At 40.3% G+C, this 27,211-nt stretch overlaps 1 protein-coding gene across 2 annotated transcripts in view; it reads right to left on the bottom strand.

The window, feature by feature from the left end:
- ST7 (suppression of tumorigenicity 7) overlaps window positions 1–27,211 on the bottom strand; it is a 124,645-nt gene that overhangs the window by 26,725 nt on the left and 70,709 nt on the right. For both annotated transcript variants that reach the window (XM_065743483.1, XM_065743482.1), the window contains exons 2-8: window positions 23,747–23,829; window positions 16,980–17,139; window positions 14,657–14,711; window positions 13,989–14,104; window positions 12,766–12,841; window positions 10,601–10,755; window positions 7,446–7,543 (exon numbers count right to left, since the gene is read on the bottom strand). In XM_065743483.1, coding sequence (XP_065599555.1) covers window positions 7,446–7,543; window positions 10,601–10,755; window positions 12,766–12,841; window positions 13,989–14,104; window positions 14,657–14,711; window positions 16,980–17,139; window positions 23,747–23,829 — 743 coding nt within the window. The remainder of the gene's footprint in view (window positions 1–7,445; window positions 7,544–10,600; window positions 10,756–12,765; window positions 12,842–13,988; window positions 14,105–14,656; window positions 14,712–16,979; window positions 17,140–23,746; window positions 23,830–27,211) is intronic.

Raw genomic sequence — 27,211 nt, 5'->3', positions numbered from 1 at the left:
TTATTTTTTAGATAAACAACATCTTGGAAGTGTAAGTTTCCAGAAAAATTCTGGAAATAAGTCTGACACAATTGGAGATCTTATCACAAGTCCCAGGAGGGCTGTATTTCCAGACTCACCCCAATCCATATTGCAGGGTGTAGGTTCAGTGATTCTGTGATGGATATGAAGGAATGATGATGACAAAAAATGCTTTATGGCACAAGGAAATCCCAATCTGATTTACTGGATGAGGAACAAGTCATGTCTCCCAGACAAGACTTTAATGAAGAGGACTCCCTACTCTGAGAAAATTTCCATCATCAGCATTTTCTCATTTAGATATAATTTTTAAAACACTTCCAAGGAATGCAGTTGTAACTGCTATATCCGTTTTCTCCCTGTGATGACATTAGCCCCATGTATCAATTAGCAATGACACACTATTTGTGTAGGAAACAGTTTTAATTTATAGCTTATGCCTATGACTAGGCCATGGGACCCGAGAGAATACAGAGGTGGATAAATGAATGATCTTATACATAACCTGGTGTTGACAAATTTATTCTCTATTTGCATTGTGGTTGCACAGATGGCCACATATTTTAAGGGCAGTGTACACAACCATTCATGGCTGCTTATGTTCATACCTTCCCAAACACAAATATTTTAAAATCCATGTATTCAAGTGAATGCATTCATAAATGTGGAAAGTGAATTCAGCTTAAAATGAAGAAACAACAACAAAAAATAAGTTCAATGGAAACAGTGAAACTGCTTCAACATCAGCTCCTGTCTGCTCCCACCATGCCTATCTGAAATGATAAAATCTGTCTCCTAAAAGAGGAATGACCGAAGCTGCCATCTTCCAGGTGCAGCTGTCAACCACCACTGAAAAAACAAGCACACAGCATGGATAGCACTGATAATTTCATCAATATTTTGCATAATCTGTTTTCTGGTATATGACTTATAATCTGTAAGTGCTGTTAACAAAAAAGCAGAAAAGGCAAGAGATTAAACCATTTCTGAGCAGAAAAAAAGAAACCCCTAATTTCCTAGGACTTCTATAGCTAGATTGTTAGATTTCTTAAACACTGTCTGAAGACAGATGTGAGGTATTTGAAACACGTCACTCCAAATGGACTCAGTGATGTCTAATAGGAAAGAATTATGCTTAAGGTTTTCTCTGGTCAGATGACCAACATGATTTTTTTCCTTTATTAAGCTACATTTCCCATAAAAGCTGCAGAAATGCATTATCTTTAACATCCTATTCCACTCATTGAATCCGAATGATGGATCAAATGTTCCTTGTATAGGCAGACAGTTGAGATTTGATTACATAAATTTTATTATCTTAGAAAATCAGGCTAAAAATGATCTGGTAAAGATCACTGTTGTAAACACTCTGCTATTGAAGCTATCTGACAGCTAACCAAACACAATAGGGCTCATTTGCCAAGTCTGAGAACAGAGATCAAAAACCCCTGGCCAGCTCACCTGGCAAGGAGAGAAGAAATGTCAGCAAAGGTTAGCACGCAGAAAGGCTCCAGTTTACATTAACTTTGGGATGGGATAGTTATAAAATGTAGCTGATATTCAACTTTTAATTTGGGAAATGCAAGATTAGCTCCAGTGTTCCAAAATATTTACGGATAATACGTCTTTTGTTCAAAGTAGGATTTGGCATTAAAGGGAGAAACATCTTACCCAGTATGTAAACTCTAAAGAAATGTGCTAGAACATGCAGCCTGTATGCCCTCTCTTAATTGAAGGATTAAAGATTTCAGAGTAAGACCTCAGCATTATAAGGAATATAATTATGAAAATTCTTTTACTTGAACTATGTTGTAAAAATGCACATTCCAGGAATAAAGAGAACTTTAAAGACAGATGTGGCACGAAACTAGAAGAGCACAAGTTGCTCCAGATGTACGTTTATGACTAAATAATCGCATCACATAAAAGTAGTAAGAGAAACTAATAATTTTTGTTATGTCAAAGATCAGCAACTTCATAAAGCATGAAAATAAAATCATTACTCATTGCCCTCTTCAGAAAAAAACAAAACAAAACAAAAAAACCCCACTTCACTGACATCATCCTTGAGTACTCTGCAGAAATTTTCATACTCCTAGAGGTAGACTTTGGAAAGAAATTAAGAAGAAAATGATCTAGTAGCTCCAAAATGGGCTAGGAGATTCTAGAGAGATGGATGAACATATTTAAAGGACATACAAAGCCCTTGGACAAGGAGTGATGCAAAAAGATGGACAAAAAGGAGTACAAATGACCAGAGTCCCTATAAGACTATGTGACTATCTTCTGAGACTACACTGTCTTAACAGAATCACAGTGTTGGAAACCCTGTACACAGGAGCTTCCTCCATAGGGCTGGAGCAACTCCCCTATGAAGACAAGCTGAAGGAACTAGGCTTGTTTAGCCTGGAAAAGAGAAGGCTGCAGGGAGACCTCATAGGTAACTTCCAATATTTTAAGAGAATTTATAAACATGAGAGAATTCAACTTTTTTTTACAAGGATAGATAGCGACAGGACAAGGAGGAATGATTTATACTCAAGGAGTATAAAGCTATTTTTCTGACTCAACTGTCAGAAAAACAAAAACTGACACTGCAGTATAGCCTTAGTAGAGGAAACAAGTATTCTGCTCTACAGGACAGGTACTCAACACACAGCCATTTCATTCCATTCGGGTACAAGAAGCCATTAAGTGTATTGGACAAGTATCTTGAGAAAGCTCAAATGTCCTGCTAGAAATGTATATTTCCAATGAAACATGCCTAAAAATCCTTTGGTTGATTGATTGTTTCTCCAAAACATGACTCTTATTGTAGTCACCCAGCTGTAACAATTTGAAAAGTAGTTTATATGAGAAACTTTCAAGTTTAAATGATAGTCATTAAATCTCTAGGTTTGTGGGTTTTGCTCAGGACTGCTGCCATGACAGAAAGGGAGGGGTCTGATTCAAACGCAGGTACAAATAGGATCAGGGCAATCACAGGCATCTGTTTTATTTACAAGACCATTGGAATGAAGGACATTCTACTGTTATTGCAACGTTTCTGTATCTGAACAAGAACTAACTGAAGCTACTTTTCTATAGTGGAAGTCAGCAAATGTCATGCTTCACGTGAGTAGTGCTTATCTAAAATGTCTAAGGTAGCTCTCAGTCTCTTGAACTCAGAAGAATTTTTGCTTCCAGTTTTAATGAATGGCATTTTGAATAACTGCTACAGATTTTAATAAAGTTAGCACTGCACTCAAGGCAAAGAAGCTTGCTTCATCTGACCTGTGTAACACGTGCCAAAGACTGACTCACTAATCCTTGCCTAAAGCACAGAAGTATTTGGGAGAGACAGACAGTAGGTGCAGACGCAAGCAGCTGCAGAAGTTGTATTGTTAAGTTGCTAGGGATTGTAACATCTTTATCAGCAGTCAGGATTCTTTTCTTTCACACAGCTTGAAGATACAAGGTGCAAAACACCGCTCTGGTTATATGCTTTCCTTACCCAAGAGCAATCAGCAATGCACACAGAAATACAGAATTCAAGGGAATTTTGAATAGAAAAGAGCATTCAAAGTCAAATACAAGAGGCTGCCAAGGAAGCATGCTAGATTCACAGAACTGGCACACCAGCAAAAACTCTCACAAAAACTGGTCACAAAAAAGATAAAGGCAGCCTACCCATATCATCAGAATGGACTCAGTATGGTTGAGTACCCTTTTGATGTCTGCACGTGACTTAAAATGAACTAAAGAGTAATTTTTCTGCAGACATAACTGATGCCAGAAATAAAATAAAATCTACATTTCAGACCCTTAAAAAATGTCTTGTTTTCTAACCTCCAGTGCTGAGGGAACACCTGGAGAGTGTCTTCTCTTCCTGAATGTTACTAGTTGCTAAACAAAGCTGCACGTGGCAAGCGGCAACTTCACTACTGCTTGGAAACGCATACCTGCTAAGACTACAAAGCAGCTTCCAGGGATTTGCAGGGCCACAGTGTAGGAGATAAAAACATCCCACGGAGAACAGGTTTGTTTCATCTCTCCAAAAGAGAAAATGAGACCTGCTCACTCCATACACTAGCACACCTTCTGTCTGCCTCCCTTCTTCATAAACATACATCATCCTTTAATGAAAGCTTATTCCACAGCCCAAACCTTCTCCAGAACAATCCTAAAAAGCTAGAATTAATGAGACAATTCAGTTTCTTGCACCGTGCACTTCCACCTTGATACTCAGTGTCTCATTCAAGGGAAATTCAATAGCACAGACAACTACTGCTCCAGTCATGATTAAACAACAGAAAGGGCCTTTGCACACCCTCCACACCTCTTGGGTTTCCCATCAGTGAAAAAACATAACGTGCACACCCAGAATACTTTTCCTCTCCTGCAAAGGTGAGGGAATCAGCAGACAGACAGCAAAAAGCTATCCTTGCTCCTCAGCACCTTGTTTCTTGTCTTTCAGTAACATCCCCAAGTACAGATTAGGAATAGTGAAGGTTTCTCACAGTCACCACTACAGCCTTTCACGTCTTCACATACTGAATTTTCCAACATAGTTTGAAACACACTAGTTTAAATCCTCCTAACATCATCAGCCTAACAAATAAAACAACAAGCACTGAAGATTTTTTCCTCTGGGATGGTAAAGGAGAGCCGGTTCCCTCACAGACCATATCATGCTCTATATAAAGAGGAATAAAACTGGAACAACTCTGGTGACTAGGCTGGAACTATTCCAACAACACGCTAATCAAAATGAGATCACAAGTTAACTCAATATATACAAACAGTGACAGCTGCTGGTTTCTATAGTGAAACATAGTAAATAGTTATCATCAGAAATAGAAGCAAAACCAACACCTATGTGTACTTATATGACAAGTTTCCAAGAGAATTACAGGTTAGTCATTCTGATTAATTCTACTGAACTAAATGAATGAAATCAGCAGCAAAGTCAACAAAATGATGCTATCTCAAAATCAATCACAGAAGTGACAGATCCCTACTTGATTTCAACAACAAAAGAAACAAAATATCCTCAATAAAGTACTAAATAAGATTTTCCTATCGGCAGAGTAATAAAACCAATTATCCAAAATCTTATTAAAGTCACCAACAACTCATTTTCTTTCCATTAAGGTGTTTTAAGTGGAATCTCTCTCTTTTCTGACATATAATTGAAGTAAGACAGTGTAATCCACAAGTAATGTCCTCAAGATGGCCTTATATTTGCCATGAATTAAACACTCTCAAGTATTTTATTTTTTCAAAGTGGTAAAGGCTCACTACATCCCAATCATATTTCCCAGATGGTGTCATGAACCTCTTAACACTTCATTTCCATCATGTTCCATGCCTTAAGAAATCTGTTTTCAATCTTTCAAACACAAACAAGGCCTCCACCCTCCATTCCATGATGCTAGATGCAGTCCCCAGCCAACATATTCTTCATATTCTTCTTAGAGTGAATAAATTCATCTCCTCCCTCATCAATCACACAGAAACCATCAATGACACGTTCATGTTCAAACTTCTTCATAAATATATTATTTATGTCATCCATGAATAAATAGTGGTGTGCATTCATCAGAAGTAAATAGCTCCACGTCAGCCTAAGAAAAGCATCTGCAAAGCTGACTTGACTCTCCTCTTGCTCTTAATGTATTGGAGTTGTAACCTAGAGGTACTGTTGCTTTTATATTTCATCCAGGGACCTGCTAATTCTCAGCTTTGCTCACTCACAACAAAGAGCTCTAGAGGCATCTAAATTCAGTTCGGAAGATTTGGCTAAGTGTCTGTATGTGGAAAAATACAGAATGCACTAATCTCTGTTAAAGCTCTAGAAATTTGAAACTCTGTCTTTCTACCTCTGTTGTCTTGCATCCATCCCTTTTGTTTCAGCATGATGCTCCTACAGAGGAAAGTGTCTTCGGTCCTTCAAATGCCTAACAAACTATGACTTTGGGTCTCCCTGTCATCGTCATCTGTCAAGAGCCATAGAATACTTGACTTCAAAAGCACACGTTTTTCTCTCTAGTGACAGAAAAAACCCACTCAGTTCAGGGTCTTTGCATAAGAAACCTAGGACTGGTTAGATCACCTGAGTCCTTAGATGCTGCTCTGGATGCACTTTTAAGTGTATGTATTGACATCAGCTGAGGAAAGGTTCACAGAATATCTGTTCAACACAGCCCTATCTACAAATCATAAAACACATCCAGCAGCATGCATTCAGCTCCAAAAGTTGCCATAATTATGATGTGTGACATTTGAATGTGAAATTCAAAATTGTATCTTTCTTGTATATTAGTGCCAGAACTTAGAATTTCAGTGTTTCCACTGTTTTTCAGTGCTTGTCCCAGTGTGCCTGTGTCATGAAATTGATAAATAATCAGTGGAACTGGCCGGACTGAAAACATTTTCTCTCAGCTGACTTTGTTGACTACAAGGCTACAAAAACAGGTCTTTTCCTCCTTCTTCCTCTTTCTCACACTCTTAGCTGTCCAATGGCTGGGTTTCCACAAGCTCTTTTTCAACACCTCTATCTGGCAGCCTAGTGATTCTAAGGAGTGAGAGCTGCATGCCTGAAAAACCTCAACCAGAGACAGGAAATAAAATTGCTCCCACTTGCAATTTGCTAGATTATTTAGGATGAGGACTAGCACCATGATGAACTCTGTTCAATGTTTTCCAAAATATTCCCAAGTCACAGACTTGCTACCTTGGGCAAGTCAATCCCTCAAACTATAGTGTTTCTCAACTGCATGCAGGAGATCTCAATTGAAGAACTGCCAGATGTGCACAGCTATCTCTGAAGGTGAGCCTTTTACACACTAGAAACATATACAGCACGTCATGGGGACAGCTGCCTTTACTGCCACTCCCCAGCTTGCTACAGTTTGATTTGTACCCTACAAATTCTGAATAAAATCATCCTCCATCCCAGAGGGAAATTAGTTCATTACAGATTAATAACTTTCTTTTGACATCTCAGTAATAAGTTTTGCATGAATAAAGAACAGTGTCCTCAGGTCTGAGCAGTGCCACAAACAAGGCAAGAAGCCAAAATGCAAAGAGTAAACAGAATATTCAAGATCTGTTTATTAAGTCAGTTGCACTCACTATGTGTCAGAGAGGAAAGTCTTCCGAAAATGAAGCTACAGAACTTTATGACTGAATAACAGGCAGCACGCTAATGCATACATACTGGGATGGGAAATTCAACCATCCATCTGGTATTTCCTGATATTATAGTGTTCTTTTGCAACCTCAGAAAAGGTCTGTTCACTTAGTCTTTATGTACGTTACACAAACAAAATGACTGTCAGCAGTACTGCATGATGCAAGAGCAGACATTAATTTGTAACCAAGGCTGTTTCTCTGCAACTATTTATTACCAATGTATCAAACACAAAAAAATACAAACTCACATCTCTCATCATTTTCACTGCTTCTCTGGTCCTTCCCAGCTTTCTTGCACACATTGCCAGTCTCCTCTTAATATAAACTAACACATTAGTGTCCCTTCCTGCATAAAAAGAAAAATAAACATAATTAAGATAAAAAAAGAAGGTATGGAGAGCTCTGTAGGACACAGACCATCAAGTAATCAGTCAGGGGAGTGGAACCCATATGAAGTTAACACTGACACGAAGCCCTGTAATTACACAGCATCAAATTACTTACCAATTCACATACTTGGGTTAGACAACAGCATCCATGAGAATTCATATATGTCTTATGTTTTTGTAAGTTAAGTTGTGCACATGCTAATAAGAGATTCAGTAAATTCCCCAGCTCTATTCCAACAGTCCTCCTACTTATTGGTTACAAACGCACCCTGAACCTCCCCTTTGTTGAGCCTTTACTTGTTACCCTCACAGCTATGAATGGCAATTTAGCATACTCCCAGCTAACAATCTGATGTGTTGGAAGGTGCCCTGGTGAAGAGAGAAACAAAAGAGCCTCAGTAATTAGTCTCTTGAATTACCCTTAATCTTCCATTGATCCTTGGTCTCTCATTCTCTCTCTGTAATCCCAATGTGAACTTTTAACAAACTTCTGGACCAGCAGGAAATGTGTGGACAAGAGATCACCTATAATATTACCATATAAACAAAAAAATAGAACACACTTGCTACAAATTATCCTCACCTATGCAGCCTGTAAAGATTTGTCTGTTGCTAACATTTTCAAGTCTTTCATAACAAGAACAAGATGTGTGCTGAAAACATTCCAAGTACCTACAAACTGTTTTAAAGCTGTTATGATTTTCAGATAGATCCAACAGCAGGCTGAAAGGTCTGACTTCAGAAGAAAAATAAGGGAGGGCAGGAATTTCATTAGCTATATTTTATATTGTGTAATTTCTTATCTCTGTACTGTCTCTTCTATATTTAATATACAATTTATTAGTTACATCTGTCTCAACATGTTTATATCGTGTAACTAAGAGGTACAAATTTCAGGCCAAACTCCTTTCCAGACATTTCAGGAGGAATGGCCACGGGGCATTTACTTATTATGAAATAGGACAACTTTGTAGGCCAAGATTTTCAGAGGTGACTAATGATTTGGGGTAACTAGTACAAGCCACCTTAAAAAGAAGATTGCTTCACCTTCTGTAACTAGCATCTTTTGAAGGAGATTGAACTGGCTATCCAAAGTCATTATCCACTCTTAAAATCCGTGGTCTAGCATGAAACACTGTATGAAAGATAGAATACATTAACACACAGAAAAATGGAACAATATATTGTTGTTATAGTGATCTCTCCTTAAAGACAAATATATTGTTGTTATAGTGATCTCTCCTTAAAGACAAAGTGGCCACTTTTCATCCTAACATCAACCTGAAGGACTAGAAATGGAACAGGCACCTCAGAACCAAGGAATAACTGCAAAAGAAGGACAGGAACTGTGGTCTCCTTACAGATGTGTATCCACAGTCCTCCTTTAAATAAATCTGAGCTCTTCACCTTCTCATATCATGTAAATCTAGCATATAATCCAAAGTATGCTACTTGAAGCCCTTGTGCGTAAGGCACATTCTGAAGCTGGAGCTTCTCTAACTCCTGAGGGCACATACTAAAATTATCAGAAGAAGGCAGAGAGGAGTGGGACAATCTAGCCTCAAATTTTCCACATACAGAATCTAGCCAAGCAACAGTCAGAGCTGGCATTCTTCAGCTCCTATTTCTCCACAGCAGCATACTTAATTATCAGACAGCTGATTGCTTACTCTGCTGTAAGCCTGAAGGTTCAGGGTGTCAAATCTGATGATGATGGTAGTGATACATACTCTCTAACACAATTTAAAAAGATAACACACATAAATTTGCTTGCACAAACTTTAACGAGGTATCTTGGACATCTTGCTCACCAGCATGAGAATTGTGACAGTCTTACTGTGCATTTTTCACAGAATTGCTGTCATTTTTCTGGGCTTAGAATGGATTCAAGTGTACAAATTAAGCTTTCATGGACAACCGTAAGCCTGCTAGAACCTGAACACTGCTTCAAGGGCTCAGCTGCTCTCCACTTGTTTTTCCCCATAAATCATCGTAAATGTATCATCTTAAATATCATTCTGTATCCAACAAATGTTTAAAATACCACCCCCAAGATTTATAAAACCTGAGGCTTTCAGGTATAGACTCGTGTGCACTTCTGAAACCAGAGATGACAGACAATGTCACTTTGCACAACTTTTATCAGCAATATTTGAATTACATGACACAGCCAGAGGCTACAAATTCAAGTCCTGAGAAAGTTACAGATGACCATAATATGTCAGTGCTTGTACTTACGTAATTCATTGGTATTATTTTTGCCTGAGGTAGTCACTGTGGACTAGAAATAACCTAGATTAGTTTGCTTTATTTATCTTTCTGTTCTTCTACTGGCAACAGTAGAAGAAGAACCTATTACCTTATGTATTTTCTCAGAATTAAGAAGCATCTAACAAATTGCAGCAGCTAAATCTCCACACTGAAATATTTTTACAAAAGGGCAAAAATCCTACAGTATCAATTAAGGTACTACGTTATTCCAGTTGTTAATGTTTCTGTGACCTTTCTTGATGTATGCTCCTAACTTTTTAAATGTCACACTGGCAAATGGATCTCATTAACTTCCACACAGCCGTGTGGTGTACTTATTTATCATTACTGCTGATGGAAGAAGCTGGCAAAGCACCACTTCACTCCTGCTTCCTCTATTCTTTACTATCTTTTCACAACACAAGCTTACGTTTTTAAAATGACTAATGGCATTTTAGATCAACTTCCTAAAATATTCTCCAGAATTTTCCAAATATCAAATCTCTTTTGGCTCTGCAGCATTCCCTTTTCTGTTAAGTAAATGCTTTGCATTTTCTGCCATGACAGAAAAGATGCATTTGTATTGAATACGGACAACTCAGTAACAGAATCAGGAGAAAACAGTGAAAAAGAATACAGCTCAACAGTCACACTGCAGCCAACATGGAATACTGAGTACATAGTTCTGAGGGGTAGAAAAAAAAGTTGTCACTGCCAGATTTTTTCCCCTTTTAGAAATAGCTATCCCTTACAAAGAAACTTACTGTGCTGGGCTTCATACTGAGCACCATGATGCTGTAATTGCTGACTGCGCCTGTAACAGCCCTCTCCAGCCTTCAGAGCTTGCTTGAACAGCTTCTCTGCTTCCACAATAGTTGTTGCTTCCTCTTCGGCCAACAGAATATAGGCAGTAGCACATCTGCAGAAATGTCAGAGGAAGAAGAACCACGAGAAAGTTGCATTAAGTAAAAACTGTACGAAGACATGCAGACTGTCAAGCATTTATTGAATATGGAAGCAAAGGAATTGTACTGAATATCTTTCTGGTGAACTTTTGTAAATACTCAGGCAAGCAGGTCATGATTTTCATGTGTGGACACTTTACCATGTAGTTGTCCTAATAAACCTACCAAAATACATCTCCAGAAGCACAGCACTATTTCACTAAGCAATTTGTACTAAAACTCACTGGAGACCAAGATTGGTTTAATGAACTACTGCTTTAACATGAGAAGTTCCCATTATTGCAATGATATGAAAAGAAGGAACCTCTGGAGATTATCCAGCCCACTCCCCCTACTAATGCTGGTTGTCTGCAGTAGGTTGCACAGGAAACCATCCAGTTGGGTTTTGAATATCTCTGGAGAAGGAAACTCCACAACCTTCCTGGGCAGCCTGTGCCAGTGATTTGTCACCCTCATAGTACAAGTTTTTTCTCATGTTCAGATGGAACTTCTTGTGGTACAGTTTGTGCCTGTTGCCCCTAGTTCTGTCACAGTACTCTAGATGTGGCCTCACCAGGGCAGAGTAGAGGGGGAGGATCAACTCCCTTGACCAGCTGGCCAAGCTCTTGTTAATGTACCCCAGAATACCACTGGCTCTTCCGGCCACCAGGGCACACTGCTGACTCACAGATCCACAGTACTTGCAAATATCAGACCATGAATGTAATTGTAGAGATTCCCCCCCTCCCCCTCCCATAAAATAACAACTAAGAAATTTGCTTTAGGAATACATGGAAAGTTGTAATGCAGGAGGGAATCACCTCACCCAGCTTCCAACCATTTAATTTAGAACTCTTTATTAGCTACCTGTGTTCCTCCTCCTCCTTTGAGGAGCATCTTCACAAAGCCACTAATTTCACCTGTTGAAATCTCTCTAAAAACATGGTGAACTGCAGAGTTGAGAAGCTTCTCTCATGGCTACACAAGGGGCCTAGGTAACTCATTTGGACTTGGCAGATACAATTTTAACACACACACACAAATATATACACATATATATAGCATGTTGATTTCTTTCTGATACAAACAACTAATTACTGATGAGATTCTTGTTCATACAGAAATGGAATCATGCTGCTGCTGTTGCCTCTAGTCATGTTTCACACAGTCATCTATTGAAAAAGTGGTAACAAGTCTGGGTGAAAATAAGACTCCATATGTGAGTAGAATGGAATAGGTGTAAAGCTCACTGCTTGCTAAAGCCTTTTAAGCTATATGCTCCCTCAGTTAGATTGTGGTCCAGGAACAAACACTTCTTTTTTTCCTTCTAATGAAACTAGTGAAGGACAATCTGTAAGGCATCAGTTTATGCAACTCTAGAATGCAGTAATCTCTGACAGCAACCTAAGGGAGTCTCTATGCACTTTGGCAACATTTGTACAGTATGCCATGCCAGCAAAGCCTCACAGCAAAGAGTTTACTGTGGGATCTCAGAATGTTACATTTCTCATTGGGAAAATACATAACAGACTGAAAAAACAAAAGTCCCAAAATATTACATCATTTTCCCTCACACTATCGAATGAATATTTCAGGAAGTGTTTACGAGTCCCTTCTTTCTTGCTTCTGTTCAGGACAACTGAGAATCCAATAGGGAACTCTCTCGTCTCCATCCCATAAATAAACATATCATAGACTCACCAGGAGGCAACGTAATTAACACTGTTCTGTGCTAACATAGGGCCTGATCCAAAACCTGCTGACAACAATGGGAAGGAAGACATCCTACTGTCATCAGTGCCCTAAGGATCTTTGGGGTAGCTAGCACCACATACAGCTATGCTTTTTTAACTCCCATTGTTGGACTTCCTGTGGCAGGCCAATAATCACGGGTAAAAATTACTGTAGTAAAACCCCTGCACTAAGCTATCATCAAATGGATTTTTAAATGACAGAAAATAAATGTTAATGTTGTTGTCACTCACTCATTCAATTCCAAAGCTTCATGTGCTGCAGAAATTCGGGCTTGGGGGTTTCTCTCTCTCCAGGCTTTTTGCATTACTATTCAATAAACCAAGCAGAAAAGGGGCATATCAGTCATTACAGCATTAGCAAGGAAAATCTATTGCATTTTAACAACAAAATTTATTGTTCTCAGCCTGACTCACTCCATAACATTTCAAGGACTTCAGCGATCAGTCAAAAGATATATAACCAAATGCTGAGCCTTATTCTTTCATTTAATTCACCTGTTTTTCATGGGAAAATCTGACTGAGAGACTGTGCCATCTGCACTGTTACATGCAGAGTGAATAAGCAGCTTTATCTTCTCGGGGAGCTAGATTCCGTGGGGCACAAAAGAATACAAAGATAGCTGGGGTTATTATTCCAATTCCTCAATGTGCAGTTGCTTTAAGAGTATGTTAAATGGAGACAACATCCAGGCTAATTAAGATGAACCCATAATTAGCCCACAGTATTCAGAAAATAGGATTCATGTTTCTCCTGTGTCAAAAAAGCATGCTATGTTCTCCTTTGTAATTACGTCCACAGAATACAGTGCCCAACTGTCAGTATTTCTTCCCTCCTAAGAGAAAAAGATTTGTCTCTTGATGCAAATTCTGATTACTGAAGTAACTTGTACATTTTAAGCTGAACTAAAGTCTGCATGTGGGCTTAATAGTAAAGGCTTAATACAACTAAAGCTGCCTATATGAAATTAGGTTCTAAATGTGTTCTCTTTTTTTTATTATTTTTTTTACAGGGCTTCTAACTACAGCAGGGAACAAAGTACAGGACTCAGGTTTTACATAAGCTCTCCTCTGTCAGCACTGACTAAACGGGGCCCAGATAACGTAATTCAGCTTACTATACTACAGCTGGAGGCAAATTAGGCAATATCTGTTTGGAACTGCTGCAAGAAAAGGAAGGAAAACATCAATTTTTATTTATGCTTGTAAGTGGTACCTTGAACGACTCCAGAAAGTAGAACATAATCGTGACACAAATTTGAGAGCTTATACCTACAGACAGCCTTCTACAAATCCAGCATATCGGTAATAGAACAGCAACAGATTTCCAGGCATGAGCAAACATTTGTCTTCCTTAATCTGCCTGAGAGGACTGATGTCTGACTGTACTTTTCTTGCAGCAGTTCAAAGCCATCATTAACCTGCTGGTAAAAATGGTTGTTCCCAAAGACTCTTACTAGCATCGGCAGGCCGTAAATGATCTGTGTCACATGTAAAGAATGTCTGATGATCCTGTGCTGAAAGATTCATGTCGTAGTAAGTCAAAGGCTCTCTCCCTGTTACCCACGTATACCTGCAAGCATGGCAACAGAGAGACATTTTGGTTAATGAAGTCACATCCAGCAAAATGCAGAGAAAAGAATCCTAGATGCTAGACAGGTATAACCCGCTAGTTAGCCAAACTCCTAACCAACACATGCCCCATTTCACTGTGCTGTGATGGAGGTGCAGTAGTTGAACATAAGCTAATGAGGATGTTGGGAGGTAATTGCTGGCAATTGGTAACACACCTATTCAAACATTAATACCAAACGAAATCCAGATATAATTCATTACGTTGTTTGCTGTAACTGATTTGAATGGAATTACTGCCACATATTAATGTGCCAGATAGTACTGCACTCAGGGTTTCCAGTTTTTCTAATGAACCAAAAATTACAGAAATAACAGGTGCATGTGTATAAATTTAATTTCCTTTTCCTTCAGAATCATTTTACAAATTACAGGAGAGCCTGGCATTATTGAAAGTGTCTGCAATAGTTTTTCCATTGCTGAGTTAGATTAATGGAAATGTACAATTAAGGCCCTGAACCCAATACTATACCTGTAACATCAGAGCACTTACCGATTATATTCAGCTCCTCTGAACAGATTTAAAGGATTTCGCCAGACTTTGCATTCTGTGATAAACAAAACACACAACAATGTCTCTCTCTCAAATTAAAACTTGAGGTTTATCAGAAACATTGGTTACCTTCTAATGAGCCTCAACAATAGGCATAAAAGGAAAAAATAGAGTGTGAGAGATGGAGGCAATCAGACTGCTCTTTTCTTTTAAAAGAATCATTTCATTGTAAGTCGGTGTTAATAAATGATATCATTCCAGACAAATAACATGCAAGTGCCAGGTGAAAACAACACCTATTAGTACTGGGACTCACATTTACCATTAGGCAAATCCAAAAAGGGCTCACACTGGGTTACTGCACCAAAAAACAGCAATTAACACCATCCCTGTGGACTTGTTATTCCTACAGAAGAATTTCACTGCCTACTTGATACTGTAAATCACTGAGAACTTCAGCTACAACTGCCAATTTTAATCCCTCCTTAACTTATCCATGGCAACATCTGCCGAACTTACTTAAAAAAAAAGTCATTATGAACAGAATTTTAAAAAAATCTTAGAATTAGCTTATATAGCTTTTGAAAAGCTGAGGTCTTAATTACAGCTTCTATTGCTTTAATTAACCCCAAATTTGTTCTCTTTATTTCAACGAAGACAATTCACTCAAGCAAAGCTACGGCCGGATTGAACCCAGCAACAAGGACTCAGAGGCTCATTGTGAAACCCCATGCTGCCTTGCCATGTTAGTGGATGACCCCTCATCAGATAAAATGACAGGAGAAGCCTTCCTCTGGACCTAGCACTTCTGAGTATGAGGCTCAAGTGTCAAGGAGAGAAAACTTCTTACAGAAATGGTTTGCAGTAATATCAAACCACTTGCAGCTACATAAAAAGTTGTCAAGCAGCACAGGCGGCAGGACTCAGCTTGGTCCCTGCACTGCATAATGTACATCAAGCAATGACATGGGGACGGGAATTTGTTTGGGAAGCATAAAAGCATCAATTATGTATCTGAGCTTTTCAGCCAGCCACTCCAGGGGAACCAGAATAGGAAAGGTCCATTGATTTACTCAGCAGAAAATCTCAATCAGAATTCAGCTGTTCAGTTGTGCAGCCAGAAGGTATGGCTGTTTGACAAGCTTCAGTCTGACAGCTTTTCATAATACAACTTTAAACACACAGTAAATATTAAATTATTATCAGCCTCCTCAGGACAAGAGCTACAGTTCAAAGGCTTGGCTTACTCTGCAACAATCAGTATTTGGCAACAGCTATTTGATCATCTTTTTTCCTCAACTGAGGCAGCAGTACTATAATAGAGCACAATAGCTCAGCATTGTAGCAGGGGAGCTGGGGAACAAGAAGGGGAGGCTCAGAAGGTATATTACCACCTTCAGTCCTGGGTTTGGCACCTGTCTGGCTAGTTAAGTGTGATGTGCTCTCTGATGCTTTTGCCTGGGTATCTGCTGGTACTGTGCTTTTGGTACAACTGTTCTTTCAGTATTCTCAAAGACACTACTACAGTATTCTATAACAGTCACTCTTCTACATGGGGAAGCATGGTGAGCCAAGTACAAAAGCCATCTTCTCTCTGCTGGACAGGGACAGAAATGTCCCTGAGTGGACCGATGACAGGCTCAGAAGGTTGTTTTTTCTGTTTGGTTACAACCTAATAGCACTCTGTGCCTATGCCCCCATTTTGTTCAATCAATCCAGATTTCCTGCACGTTGCTTGCTCAGCTCTTTATTCAGTGGTCTGGCTCAGAGCATCGACACCCTTCTGAAGGCACGAATTGCAGCTCTTGCAGACACCCTGTACAAAGACACCGTCTGATGGATCAGTAGAGCTGCATGTCTGTGCACTGAAAGCAGAGCACTGCTTCTTTATATCAGGAAGCCGAGACGCTTGGCTGAACCTCGTTAGCCGAAATACCATGCCTTCTGCTTTAAAATGCCCAGAGTGATTTCAGAGCTGCTGAAGTGTGGCTGAAGGCGCTGATGAGTGCACACAGGTGTTTCCAAGCCATCCTACGCTTTCTGCCAGTTCACCCAAACCTAATATCCCGCAGCAAGCCGTGCTGCTATTCGTGGCCTCTCCTCAGACAGGAATGACAGCAGCTGACTTAGCCGTGCTACACGGAGGCTTCCCTAAGTGAAAACACCGAGTGCGAGGCTCTTTGAGGCTGCTTTATTTAACTTGTGGGGTTCAAAGGTAATTTCTGCCCGCTAGGAACGCTGAAGCGAAAGTTGCCAGGTGCAGGCAGAAACAGCTCAGCCGCTTTAACAACGCGCTCTCTTCAGCGAATGGCGCGGCGCTCACCTGAGACGCTCTGCCTGCTGGAGTCCGCCTCGCCGTTGGCGGCGTTGGCCGCGCTGGGCGCGCTGTTGTCCACCCCGCCCAGCAGGGGGCGCAAGTGGCTCACCGAGACCTGCTCGATGAAGGACGTCCCGTACTTGCGGAAGTACCACCACTCGAAGATCTGCAATACACACACACGCGCGCGTCAGCGGCCCGCTCGTGACCGCCGCCCCGCCCCGCCCCGCCCCTGCTAGCTCCAGAAATGCGGCTCGTGGACGTGAAAAATCTCAACAGTACCAAACCCCGTGAAGCAGAATCCTGTGTTTATCAAAGCATAAATCAGATGTGCTTTTTCCTTTTTCTTTTTCTTTTTTTTTTTTTTTTTTTTTTGTAGCATCGGTGACCCCAGAGCAATCTAATGTCTCTCCTTGGAGAACAGCACGGAAGAAACAGGCAGTGTAATGAGGGGAAGGCAGAAGGGCTATGAGGACACATAAAGGTCACTGGCGTTTGGGAAGCTAAACAGACGCTCGCAGAGAAATGGGAGCACAAACACATGCGGATCTTTCTGAGCTCCGCGTTGCAGGCAAATCGACAAAAGCCCCACAGCATGTAGAGCTTCTGCTCAGCTTTCACCTGAGTTGTTTTCGTTTTGTCTTTGGAAACTCTGAAGCTTGAACACTAGTCAAGCCAGTGTTGTGCCAGTCCAGGGATAGGAATTAAAGATTCTAGCTTCGTACAGACACATAGGACACCGAGTATCACTGTAACAAAGCCAAGGGCTGAAGTACAGCTGCCAGATTGGCTGCTCTCAACCATTCAGTTATAGACTGTATCAGCATAGCTTCATCCTTTAAGACCTGCCTTTAAAAAAACACAGTGTGCTAAGTTCCTTCACATTATTACTTCAATCCTAATCAGCTTTTACATAAAAAAGTCAATAAAACCTCTGCCCTGAAAAAATGTATACAAGCTGGGAAACTGTCATGCTGAATTTCAATGAAACTAGGATAGAAGCAGAAAGAACGTATGTATGAAGGTCACAGCTACAGTGCAGCCCAGTGACAAAAAACTTGTATCTGATGTAGGGGCAAGTTTTTTCCCTAGACTTAAAAATATATTACTTATAAAAAGGGAATTAAAGTTCCTCAGTATTTTCAAATACCTGTGAAAAACGTTTGCATTGTTGAGTGAATCTAGAGCCAGGGAATTCAACTAGCTCTCAGTGCATACCACCTCTTAGAAAATGAAGCCATAAATCATCATCACAATAAGCCTCTGCTTGGAGTAATTTGTTCAGGGAACACGAGAGGATAATCTGTAATTTGGTATTGAAGTCAAAGCAATAAATTGCATAGAATCTTCACACCTTTCTTGGCGTCAGCTGTTTTGAAACCTGACTTCTACAAATAAAATTTGATTTCTAGCTATACCAGCCAGTTTGAAAGCAATGTGAAGCCAAAAAGCTTTTGGCAGATCAGCAGATGAGAGATCATCTGGCATAATAATAGCTAACTACAAGGATTAATTACCCATCAAAAGAGATCTGGATCAGAAGGGAAACTAGGAAGAAAAACTTCTACTGCACTGCCAAGGTGACTTCATTTAGTGAAAGGTACTGGTGGTGAAAGGTGGGCAGGGGCTTGGAACTAGATGACCTTTAAAGTCCCTTTCAACCCAAACTCTTCTGTGATTCTATGACTCATTTCTCCCATATGCATACATACACTTTCAAATCAGAGTAGGGTCAATTATCTCTGGACTCTCAAGGGGCCTCTGAAGCCTCCACAAAGGCCAACTTAAAACCCCGTTCTGAACATTTCCAGTTTTGTGTGTTTAGAAATCCTAACCTAGAGTTCTTATTTTTTAATCTGGTAAAGCTCATGCTTAATGTAAGAGTATATGACCTTGAAAACCTGTAATGATTTCTAGAAGTGCAAGGCTATGAAAAAAACAGCTGGTAGTTGACAGAGATATTTGGGTAAGCTAAGAACTGGTTAATCACTCAAAAGTCTTCTTAATGCATTTCAAATACTTGTTACAGACTGTTTTTTGTGTTTTGGTGGTTGTTTTTTTTTTTTTTTTCCTTTGCTTCTCTGCTCAGGAACTTCTATTCCCCTGTGCTATGAAAAATTATCCTCTATCATATCTCTGCTCTCACATGCAGGCAGTCCCAGATTGTTTTATCTCTCTGTGTAACAACATATTCTGCATCGCTTGGCTTATCTGATCTTCCTGCCTCATTTTTCAGAGCAGATACTCCACCAGAAATGCATCAGTTCACAAGGGATGGTTTTGACAGCTGTTCTCACTGGACTAAATAGCTATGTCTATCAGTGATATGAACTATGCTTTCCTGCTTATCATATCCAAGACAGAGTCCTCTCTTGCACAGCAAATGCTCTCTGTAGTCCTCACCCAGTGTGTGTACTGAGTCTTCAAACGAAACAGTAAGGAAATTTCCTCGCAGGCAACTTCCACAGAGTTCTCATTCAGACTTCTAATTAGGCATCTAGGTCTCTGAGGAGTAAGAGCTGGAATACTCTTGTAATCTGAGGGGCGGTAACAACCAATCTAATAGATCTAACTGAGGCTTACTCCCTCGAGGAATAGGATAACGACAGCAGAAGATTCAGTGGTTAAGCCTCTCAGATAAATAAGATGGGAGAGCAGCACATGCTTGACTGACTCAGTCATCCAAGATGTTTTTTAGCATGCTGCCCAGCCTGTGCCAGCTCTCCCAGACAAGGACTGGGCATGTTTTAGGGATATCACAGCCCAGGGGCTGTTTCCAGTAGACAGTACAGAAAAGATCCCTGTCTTGAGAGGTAAGAGCGTTCATCCACATGGATGTGACTACACAATGCTCTTGTACAAAGAAAGCCCCTTGGTCTGTTTATTAGCTGCTAGGGATAGCCAGTAGATGCACACAGATCACACAGTCATAGCGTGCATGATTCCAAGAAAAAGTTTGCCTCTGACCATGCCCTTAGTGGCATGACCAGCCCCATTCCTTCTGGATGAAATTCATCACTTGAGCATCCTCCTAGCCTCTGCTGCTGATTCTGGGACTCTTTAAATTAAGGAATAGAAAAACACAATGACCAGCTTATTCAAAATATCTATTTCCTTATATTTTACCTACCTTTGGAAATATATGGCCTATGTGTAATATTTCTCTCAGCACTGGGCAGGCCCCAGTTACTCATCTGTCTACTCTTCCTCTCTCATCTGCTACCTGGCAAACACTTCCACTTTCTTAGGAACTCTCTCCTAGGGATGAATCTACCCTCCCTGACCTGTTTAGCATCCACTGAGCAAGGCAGGAACTCAGAACAATTGCCACATGCCACTTTTCAACTTACAAAGACTGTCCCTGTATAATTGTCAGACTTTTGGGAATTGGGAATACCCAGAACTCAGTCATTCATCTCTCTGCCCCTCTGCAGCAGACTACAGAAAGATACTGAAACAAACAGAAGAATGTTTAATATCCAAAATAAAAAGTAAAAAAATAAAAACCAGGTTCCTTATGTGTTCTTTAGGTCCTCTTTGAGACTTCCTCTACTAGCACCACTGCATCAAGGACTCACAGACTGTGCCTGCACTTGGGTTGCAGCGGACAGCCCAGCTGCTCAACACTAGCTAGTACAGCCTCAGCACTCATGCTCCACCTCTGTGTTACTGCTTTGCTAATTCTTATCCCTGAAAAGCCTGGTATTTGTTCAGTTTATTGAAAAATGTTTCTCACTGTGTAGCAGGAAATTGTTATTATTTATATCTGAAGCAGAAAAAACAAAGCATTTTTGGTGGACATTCAAGACTGAGGTTCACTGCTGTCTGTGACTTGTTAGACTATCAATCTGCAATGCAAGTGCCACCATATTCCCTACACAACTTTCACTCTGGTGCTAACATGTTGCACATGCAGCCTTGTTGGCAAATCTCAGTGGCGTGCAGAAACAGTTTCAGCTTGCATCATTTGCTGGACTTCAGTTGTGTTTCATGTCACCCAACCTGTGGAAAACTTCAGCCTTTCTTAAGACCCCAAGTATAACACAGCTACATTGTACTGTGAGTCAGAACCATGTTTTTACTAAATTAAAAGTAATCGTGGTGGAATCAGGTTTCTGATACAATGTTTTAACTGCAGATTTGATTTGTATTTTTAATGTCTAAAATAATTCAGGGATGAATTAAAAGATATGCTAAGTGGTTCATTTTAAGCTAAGTGCTCTGAAGCAATTATTAAGGAAGAGTTGCAATAGAGAAGACTTCCATATTATTTTGCACTATTCAGAAAAGAAAAGAGGTCTGAGATTCTTGCTTCAAACCACAGTTTGCCCACAGTTAGGCCAGATTTTTATCTTAAGAATGAAAACAAAGTAAGAGACAAAATAAGACAGGAGAGTAGTGTTTTGCAATGGAGTCACATAGCATGCAGTTCCCCAAACCAAGCTCTGTAGGGTCATTGTTTCATGATCCAAACATGAAATAGGAAAAGTGTTTGCTTTCCCATCAGTTACCACACTTCTGAAATGATGGAATTTTCCATCATTTCATAACCTGCAGAGCTGTGATTTCTTCTTCTGATTAGGAATTGCAGCCAACCGATAATGGAAAGAAATCAGCCAGACCATATGGTGGAAAATTCCAACGAATATTAGAACATCTAGTCTGACAGACACCCTAGCAATGTAGATTTGTGCAGGGAATGTTTACTTTACAAAAGGGTTTCGTTTTATACTATTGACAGGACTAAGAATCTTCAGAACTGCAGCTGCTGTGTCGTGTGACAGGTGGTGGTACTGTGGGCAATTCAGTGTGTTACAGGGCCAGTGGTAAACTGCAAGATTATGAAGAAGTAATAAATCTGAAGTATAACTGGGCCAGTGACTAGCTAGCACTACCTCACTAGCACCTACCCAGCTGTCTTTCCTGATGCTTGGGCTATTCAAGATACAGTTTCTTATTTCCACAACCATCTCTCCAGAGTTCTGTTTTTACCACTGAATTTACCTACAGACCACTCGTTCCCCTCAGCACAGACACTGGTCCTTACAGTCTGGTTACTGGCTCTCAGCTACCTGGCCTATTTATCTTTTGCACATACACGATGGTGGCATATAAGCAGCAGATAAAAACTGACAGTAGTAGTGAAGCTCCACAAAAAAGGCTTTCAACACAGAAGAGGCTTTCAGTTGTCTTTTAAGTCTTTGTCTAGACATCCATCACTTCACTGCTCCTTTTGCTTACTCATTAAAGAATTTTGTCATGCATCACTTAGTGAATTTTTTCTGGCTAAGGCTCACTCAGCTTCATCTCTTCTTGGAAGGCTTCTACAGATGCCGTTTCTCCCCTTCATCATATCATCACTACTTCCTACCTGTTTCTTGTGCTTTCCAACAAAGTATTGCACTTAGAAATTTCTTGCTTACAAGACTCTTACTGAGCTAATTCTTCAGAGATTCATGACTACGGTACAAAGAGTAACTGCACCTGTAATCATGCTATACACAGGGAATTTAGTTACAGAGAATTTAATCTCTAGGGTCTTTTCTCCTGTTTGATTCTTTATATCCATAGGCACTCGTTTTTCCTTGCTGTTTCCTCCAGCTGTCTTCACTATCCAACAATATGGAATTGTGCCTGTGGACCTCATGTATTTCCCTCATTCCTCAGCATCTTGTTGGTGGGACCTGGCCTTTTGAGTCCTTCTTTCTGGGTGAGATTACTGACACTACTGAATGCTATATTCAGTATCCTCTTGCTGGGCATTTGGGTAAGTGAATGACACTGAACAGAATCCAAGTCTTACAGGTCTGGCTCCTGAGCTTCAGTGTTCATGTCTCCAGTGCTCTGTTCTCTGCTCTGGGGCTCGATCCATACAATCATGATGAATGCCCAAGGTACAAACATTAAGTAATTGCCTTCTGCTACAAGTAAGCCCCAGAGCAAGGCAGAGCAGCAGTGCACCTGATGCTTTACACCTGAAATCATCTAAGTGATGAGAGTCTCTCTGGCATTTAGGAGTCACGGATGGCATTTCTTTGTCTACATCTACAATAAGTAATGTGGAAGTAAGTGAGGGTTCCTTTGAGGTCAGCAGATATACAATGATGTTAACCAGCCCTGGGTGACGTTTCTTTTTTTCATTTACCACCACATTAAATACACGTCTAAAACTGGTCTTCTGGTCTTACAATTATGTGCCTAGTTTGGTACAGTGAGGGAAGGTCTACAGCTTTCATCCAGTAGTTTGAAAGCACGCATCTGGTTTCAGACACAGGACCTAAGGTTGATTGAACAAAGTAAAATAAAGCAAAGATGACACTCACTTCTGTCAGTTAAAAGGCAGCACTCAGTATCAAGGCCCAGTATAAGTACACCCTGAGGTTTACCCTGCTCTAAAAACGAGCAGGCTAAGCTGAGAGAGTTGGTGCCTCTCCAGTTCTTCTTATCACCACTCTTTTTATTTTTGCAGTACCTGTCAGTGGAAAGACTTAATGTGTAAGCACTTGTTCTGATTTATTATAGGATTGTTTGTTAGTGGGACAGTGTCTCCTTCAAGCTTTTTTTTCTTCAAAGGCATATTGAGATGAAGTATTTTCTCTCTTTTTTTTTTCTTTCCCCCCCCCACAGAAATATTAGTACAAAATTTATGCACTGCAGAAATGTAAGATTAGGGAGAAAAAAAAGCAACAACAAAAAGACGCCCACAAAGTCTAACATTCCATTCTGGATAACAAAGTCAATTTGTAAAGAGTATTAATATATCCAGTACTTACCAAAATAAGTCCCGAGATTAATGAGGAAGTGCCTGTCAGGGCAACATAGAACTTGGGGGTTAACGTGTTCAAAAACATACTCACTGAAAAAGAAGAAGAGAGGAAACCATGAGCACAAGAGCAGGACCTGTTCTCCTTTTGTGTCCCCTCCTACTCCCATCTATTCTCCAACTTCAAATAAGTTATGAGTTTAATTCTGATAAAAAGGCTTCAAGAACATCCTGTTTCATCTGCCCAGCATGGTAAAGTTGAACATTAGACTGCCACATGTAGAGTTCTGTTTTCACAGCGGAGTTGATCACAAGGCAGTGTGAAACAGTTGTACACACAGATGGGTCTTTCCCATCCCAGTCAGCATCCCACTGCCACTGACTCCAGGATTCCCCACAACACAAAGAAGAGATCCACGCCAGGGTTAGTGTCCATGTGCTGCACTCAACCTTGTTTCACCACCCTGCATGATCCTGGTGAAACCACTGAGATCAATCTTTCAAAACCTCTTTGTTTTCATTGTCTCCATTTGCTTACATTAGCTTGCTTATAAAATAGGAGATAACAACATGTCCCTAACTCATACCTCTGTACTAAGGTTTGTCAACCACTCAAATAGTATGGTAGTAGTGAATAAGTGCATAAAACAGGTTAGGAACAGACCTAACACACTTTTTGGTAAGATTATGAAACCAACCACCACCAACAACAAAACAAACAAAAGCAACCAACCCACAAACAAGCAAACCCAGGATAACTACACAGATTATCTGAAATCCAGAGCAGAAGCAAAGCCCAACAAGCCGTAAGGACTACCAAACCCATCTGTATGCACCCTGGTCACACAAACACCTTCCTAGCCACTTTGGAAGCTGCTGAAAGAATCACCACATAGTTTTGCTCAGCCCCTCATGGAAAATCCCAGTGGGTTAAGAGAATAATCTTTTATTAGTTTAAGGATACTCACAGAAGCTACTAGAAAGCATTGGAGTTCTTTTGCCAAATCCCAGATGTATTAATAAAACTACCTATCACTTCATCGCTTCCATTTTCTGTGAATGAGCGTGTTGGCCTTTAAACTACACAGGAGGTTAGAGTATTGTCTGTGAAAAACCTCACTTAGTCTTACCCTCAACCAGCCCTGAAGTACTTCTCACACACACGTGTACATTCATATATACCTATTTGTACACATACACTTGTGTGAGCAGGCAAAATACCTTTGCAATCTGCATCTGTGACTGAAGAGAGAACAAACAACAGTAAGCAGGTGAATGTAAAGGCTTGGAGCAGCCTACTGCACAGGCATTTCAACTCGATGAAAGAGCTGGATGTGTAGGAGGGAGGCCCCCAGCTCATTCTGTTCCCTTGAGAAATCACACTTGCTGAAATTAAAGAACACGGAGCCCAAAAATGAAGAGAAGACAGCAACAGCATGACACAAACCATCAAACATTCAACTAATTTTCCATGTCCAGTAAAAAAGAAAGCTGTTTTCTAGAAATGCGTCACTAAAAGTGACTGAAATCCTGCACATTACTGCTTTGCTTGGATTTTAGCTATTTACTGCTCTTTTTTTTTTCCCCTTTTCCTTGAAGATGCCATCAATTATTAAAATATATCATTCTGTGCTTCACTGGAACAGCACTAAGCATACAGCAAAGGTCTAACTCATGGGTTTTAATTCCATCCAACATTTTCTTTCACAAATGAGAACATGCTAAATTGCTGGCTAGAGGAAATCAGCATAGCATTCCCAATCATAACACGTGCCGTGGAGCTACACTGATTGATACCAGCTCTGGCTCAACAGTTGTGATTTTCCCACATCTCATTTCTCTTCTTCCTGTTCCCACATTTTTTTTTGTAAGGTCTAATACAAACTGGCTTTGAAATAGTAGTCCCTGCTTACTTCAGTCCCAGCATCCATTAAGAAAAAGGAGAAAGAGAAACATCAAAATAGCTCCAGCTTCTACAAATGACCCACGAGTCCTTTAGAAGAAACATTTCTCATTCTGGAATGCAAACGTAAAGCAGAGGCGCAGTCAAACAGTCACTGGGGATATTTCAGACTGCCAGAGGAACTGTTTCCTCTGCTTATGTCAGGGTGTTCCCAGGAGGCAGTGCCCTGTGAGCAGTATGGCTGTGCACACCCCCATGCAGCACAGCACTGCTGCAGTGCCCGCAGTAATGCCGAGCTGAGCAGCAGGAGTCCTTGCAGAGGGGCCATCACTTCTGTTCTCATGCCATAGGCTCATGGAATGCTGGAATTTTTCCAGTTAAACTGGAAACAGTACCCTGGAAGAAATTTGATTTCCAAGTATATTAAATACAAAAACCTAAACAATTTAGCAAAGCTGTGAAGCCACCTAAGCTACATTTTACAAGATTCCTCATGAGGGTAGCATTGAATACGGATGTAGCGTATTTGCTTTAAGTTTCTGTTGCCTGTTCATTAAGAAATGCTGCAAAGAGAACAAAATAGCTTAAGCAGTGACAACATACTCACTTATCATTACCGACTGCCATCAGTAAACATCACTTTGGGAAATGCATCCACATTTGGAAGAGCATTCCCCGCAGATCAAACTCCAAGCTGCTCATCAGAGAGCGGAGTGAGTAGAATGCTGCTGGCTTCTGTCTGTCACTACATCTGCTGCAAGTAATTTATACTGATTTATGGACAAACAATCAGATCTGAATAGAGATAGACAGGATTTTATTTATCTTGCTTGCACTAGGTACTGCTGCTTTACTTTGCATACTGTACAGGGACACTCATTCACACTGCTGCAGTTGCTCCCTTTTAGAGTTTAATTCTGGGTGCTGGCAAGGTGAGCAGGTGCAGAATGGATGCTCTCAGATATGCACAGACTAGATTCCCTGCTCACCAGACCAGCTCTGTTGATTTGCTACAGTTACATGCAATGAGAAGAGCTTCCTATCTTCCCTGTATCTCTAACCTTTTACTGTTCATCTTCCCACAGATTAATAAAATAATCTTCTGTTCCATTACAGAAACCATCAACTTCTGCCAATTATTAACCACCTTCCCCGTCCCTCTGTCTCTGTAAATATTATTAACCAAAGCAAACACTTTCTAATATGAAACACATTTCCAAAACAGTAAAACTAAGCACTGGAGTATTTGTGGTCAGACTTTTTCTATGCTGAAGTCAATGAGAATCCAGTCATCGTTTTAGTGGAAATACATCAAGTTGTAGTTATCGTAATGTTAACTCCCAAAGTAAAAATCAATTCACTTCTGAGGTAATCTCATGTGCATCTTCTGAGTATCTTTTCACATACAGCATTCTGACACTGAAGACATCACTACATCACTGTTAGCTACATCCCTTCTCACACCTATGCTGGACCCAGACTTCCTTCAGCATGTTGCTGCATACCAAAGATACCATTAGATAACGCTAGATGTCCATCTATCTAAATTTGCATAGCAGTTCTTTTTTTCTC

This window comes from Cyrtonyx montezumae, unplaced genomic scaffold (genome assembly GCF_038088225.1).
Source record: "Cyrtonyx montezumae isolate F1298 unplaced genomic scaffold, pur_monq_1.0 scaffold_3, whole genome shotgun sequence".
NCBI lineage: Eukaryota > Metazoa > Chordata > Aves > Galliformes > Odontophoridae > Cyrtonyx > Cyrtonyx montezumae.
The sequence above is the reverse complement of the archived record's forward strand: the minus strand, read 5'-3'. Positions and strand labels throughout refer to the sequence as shown.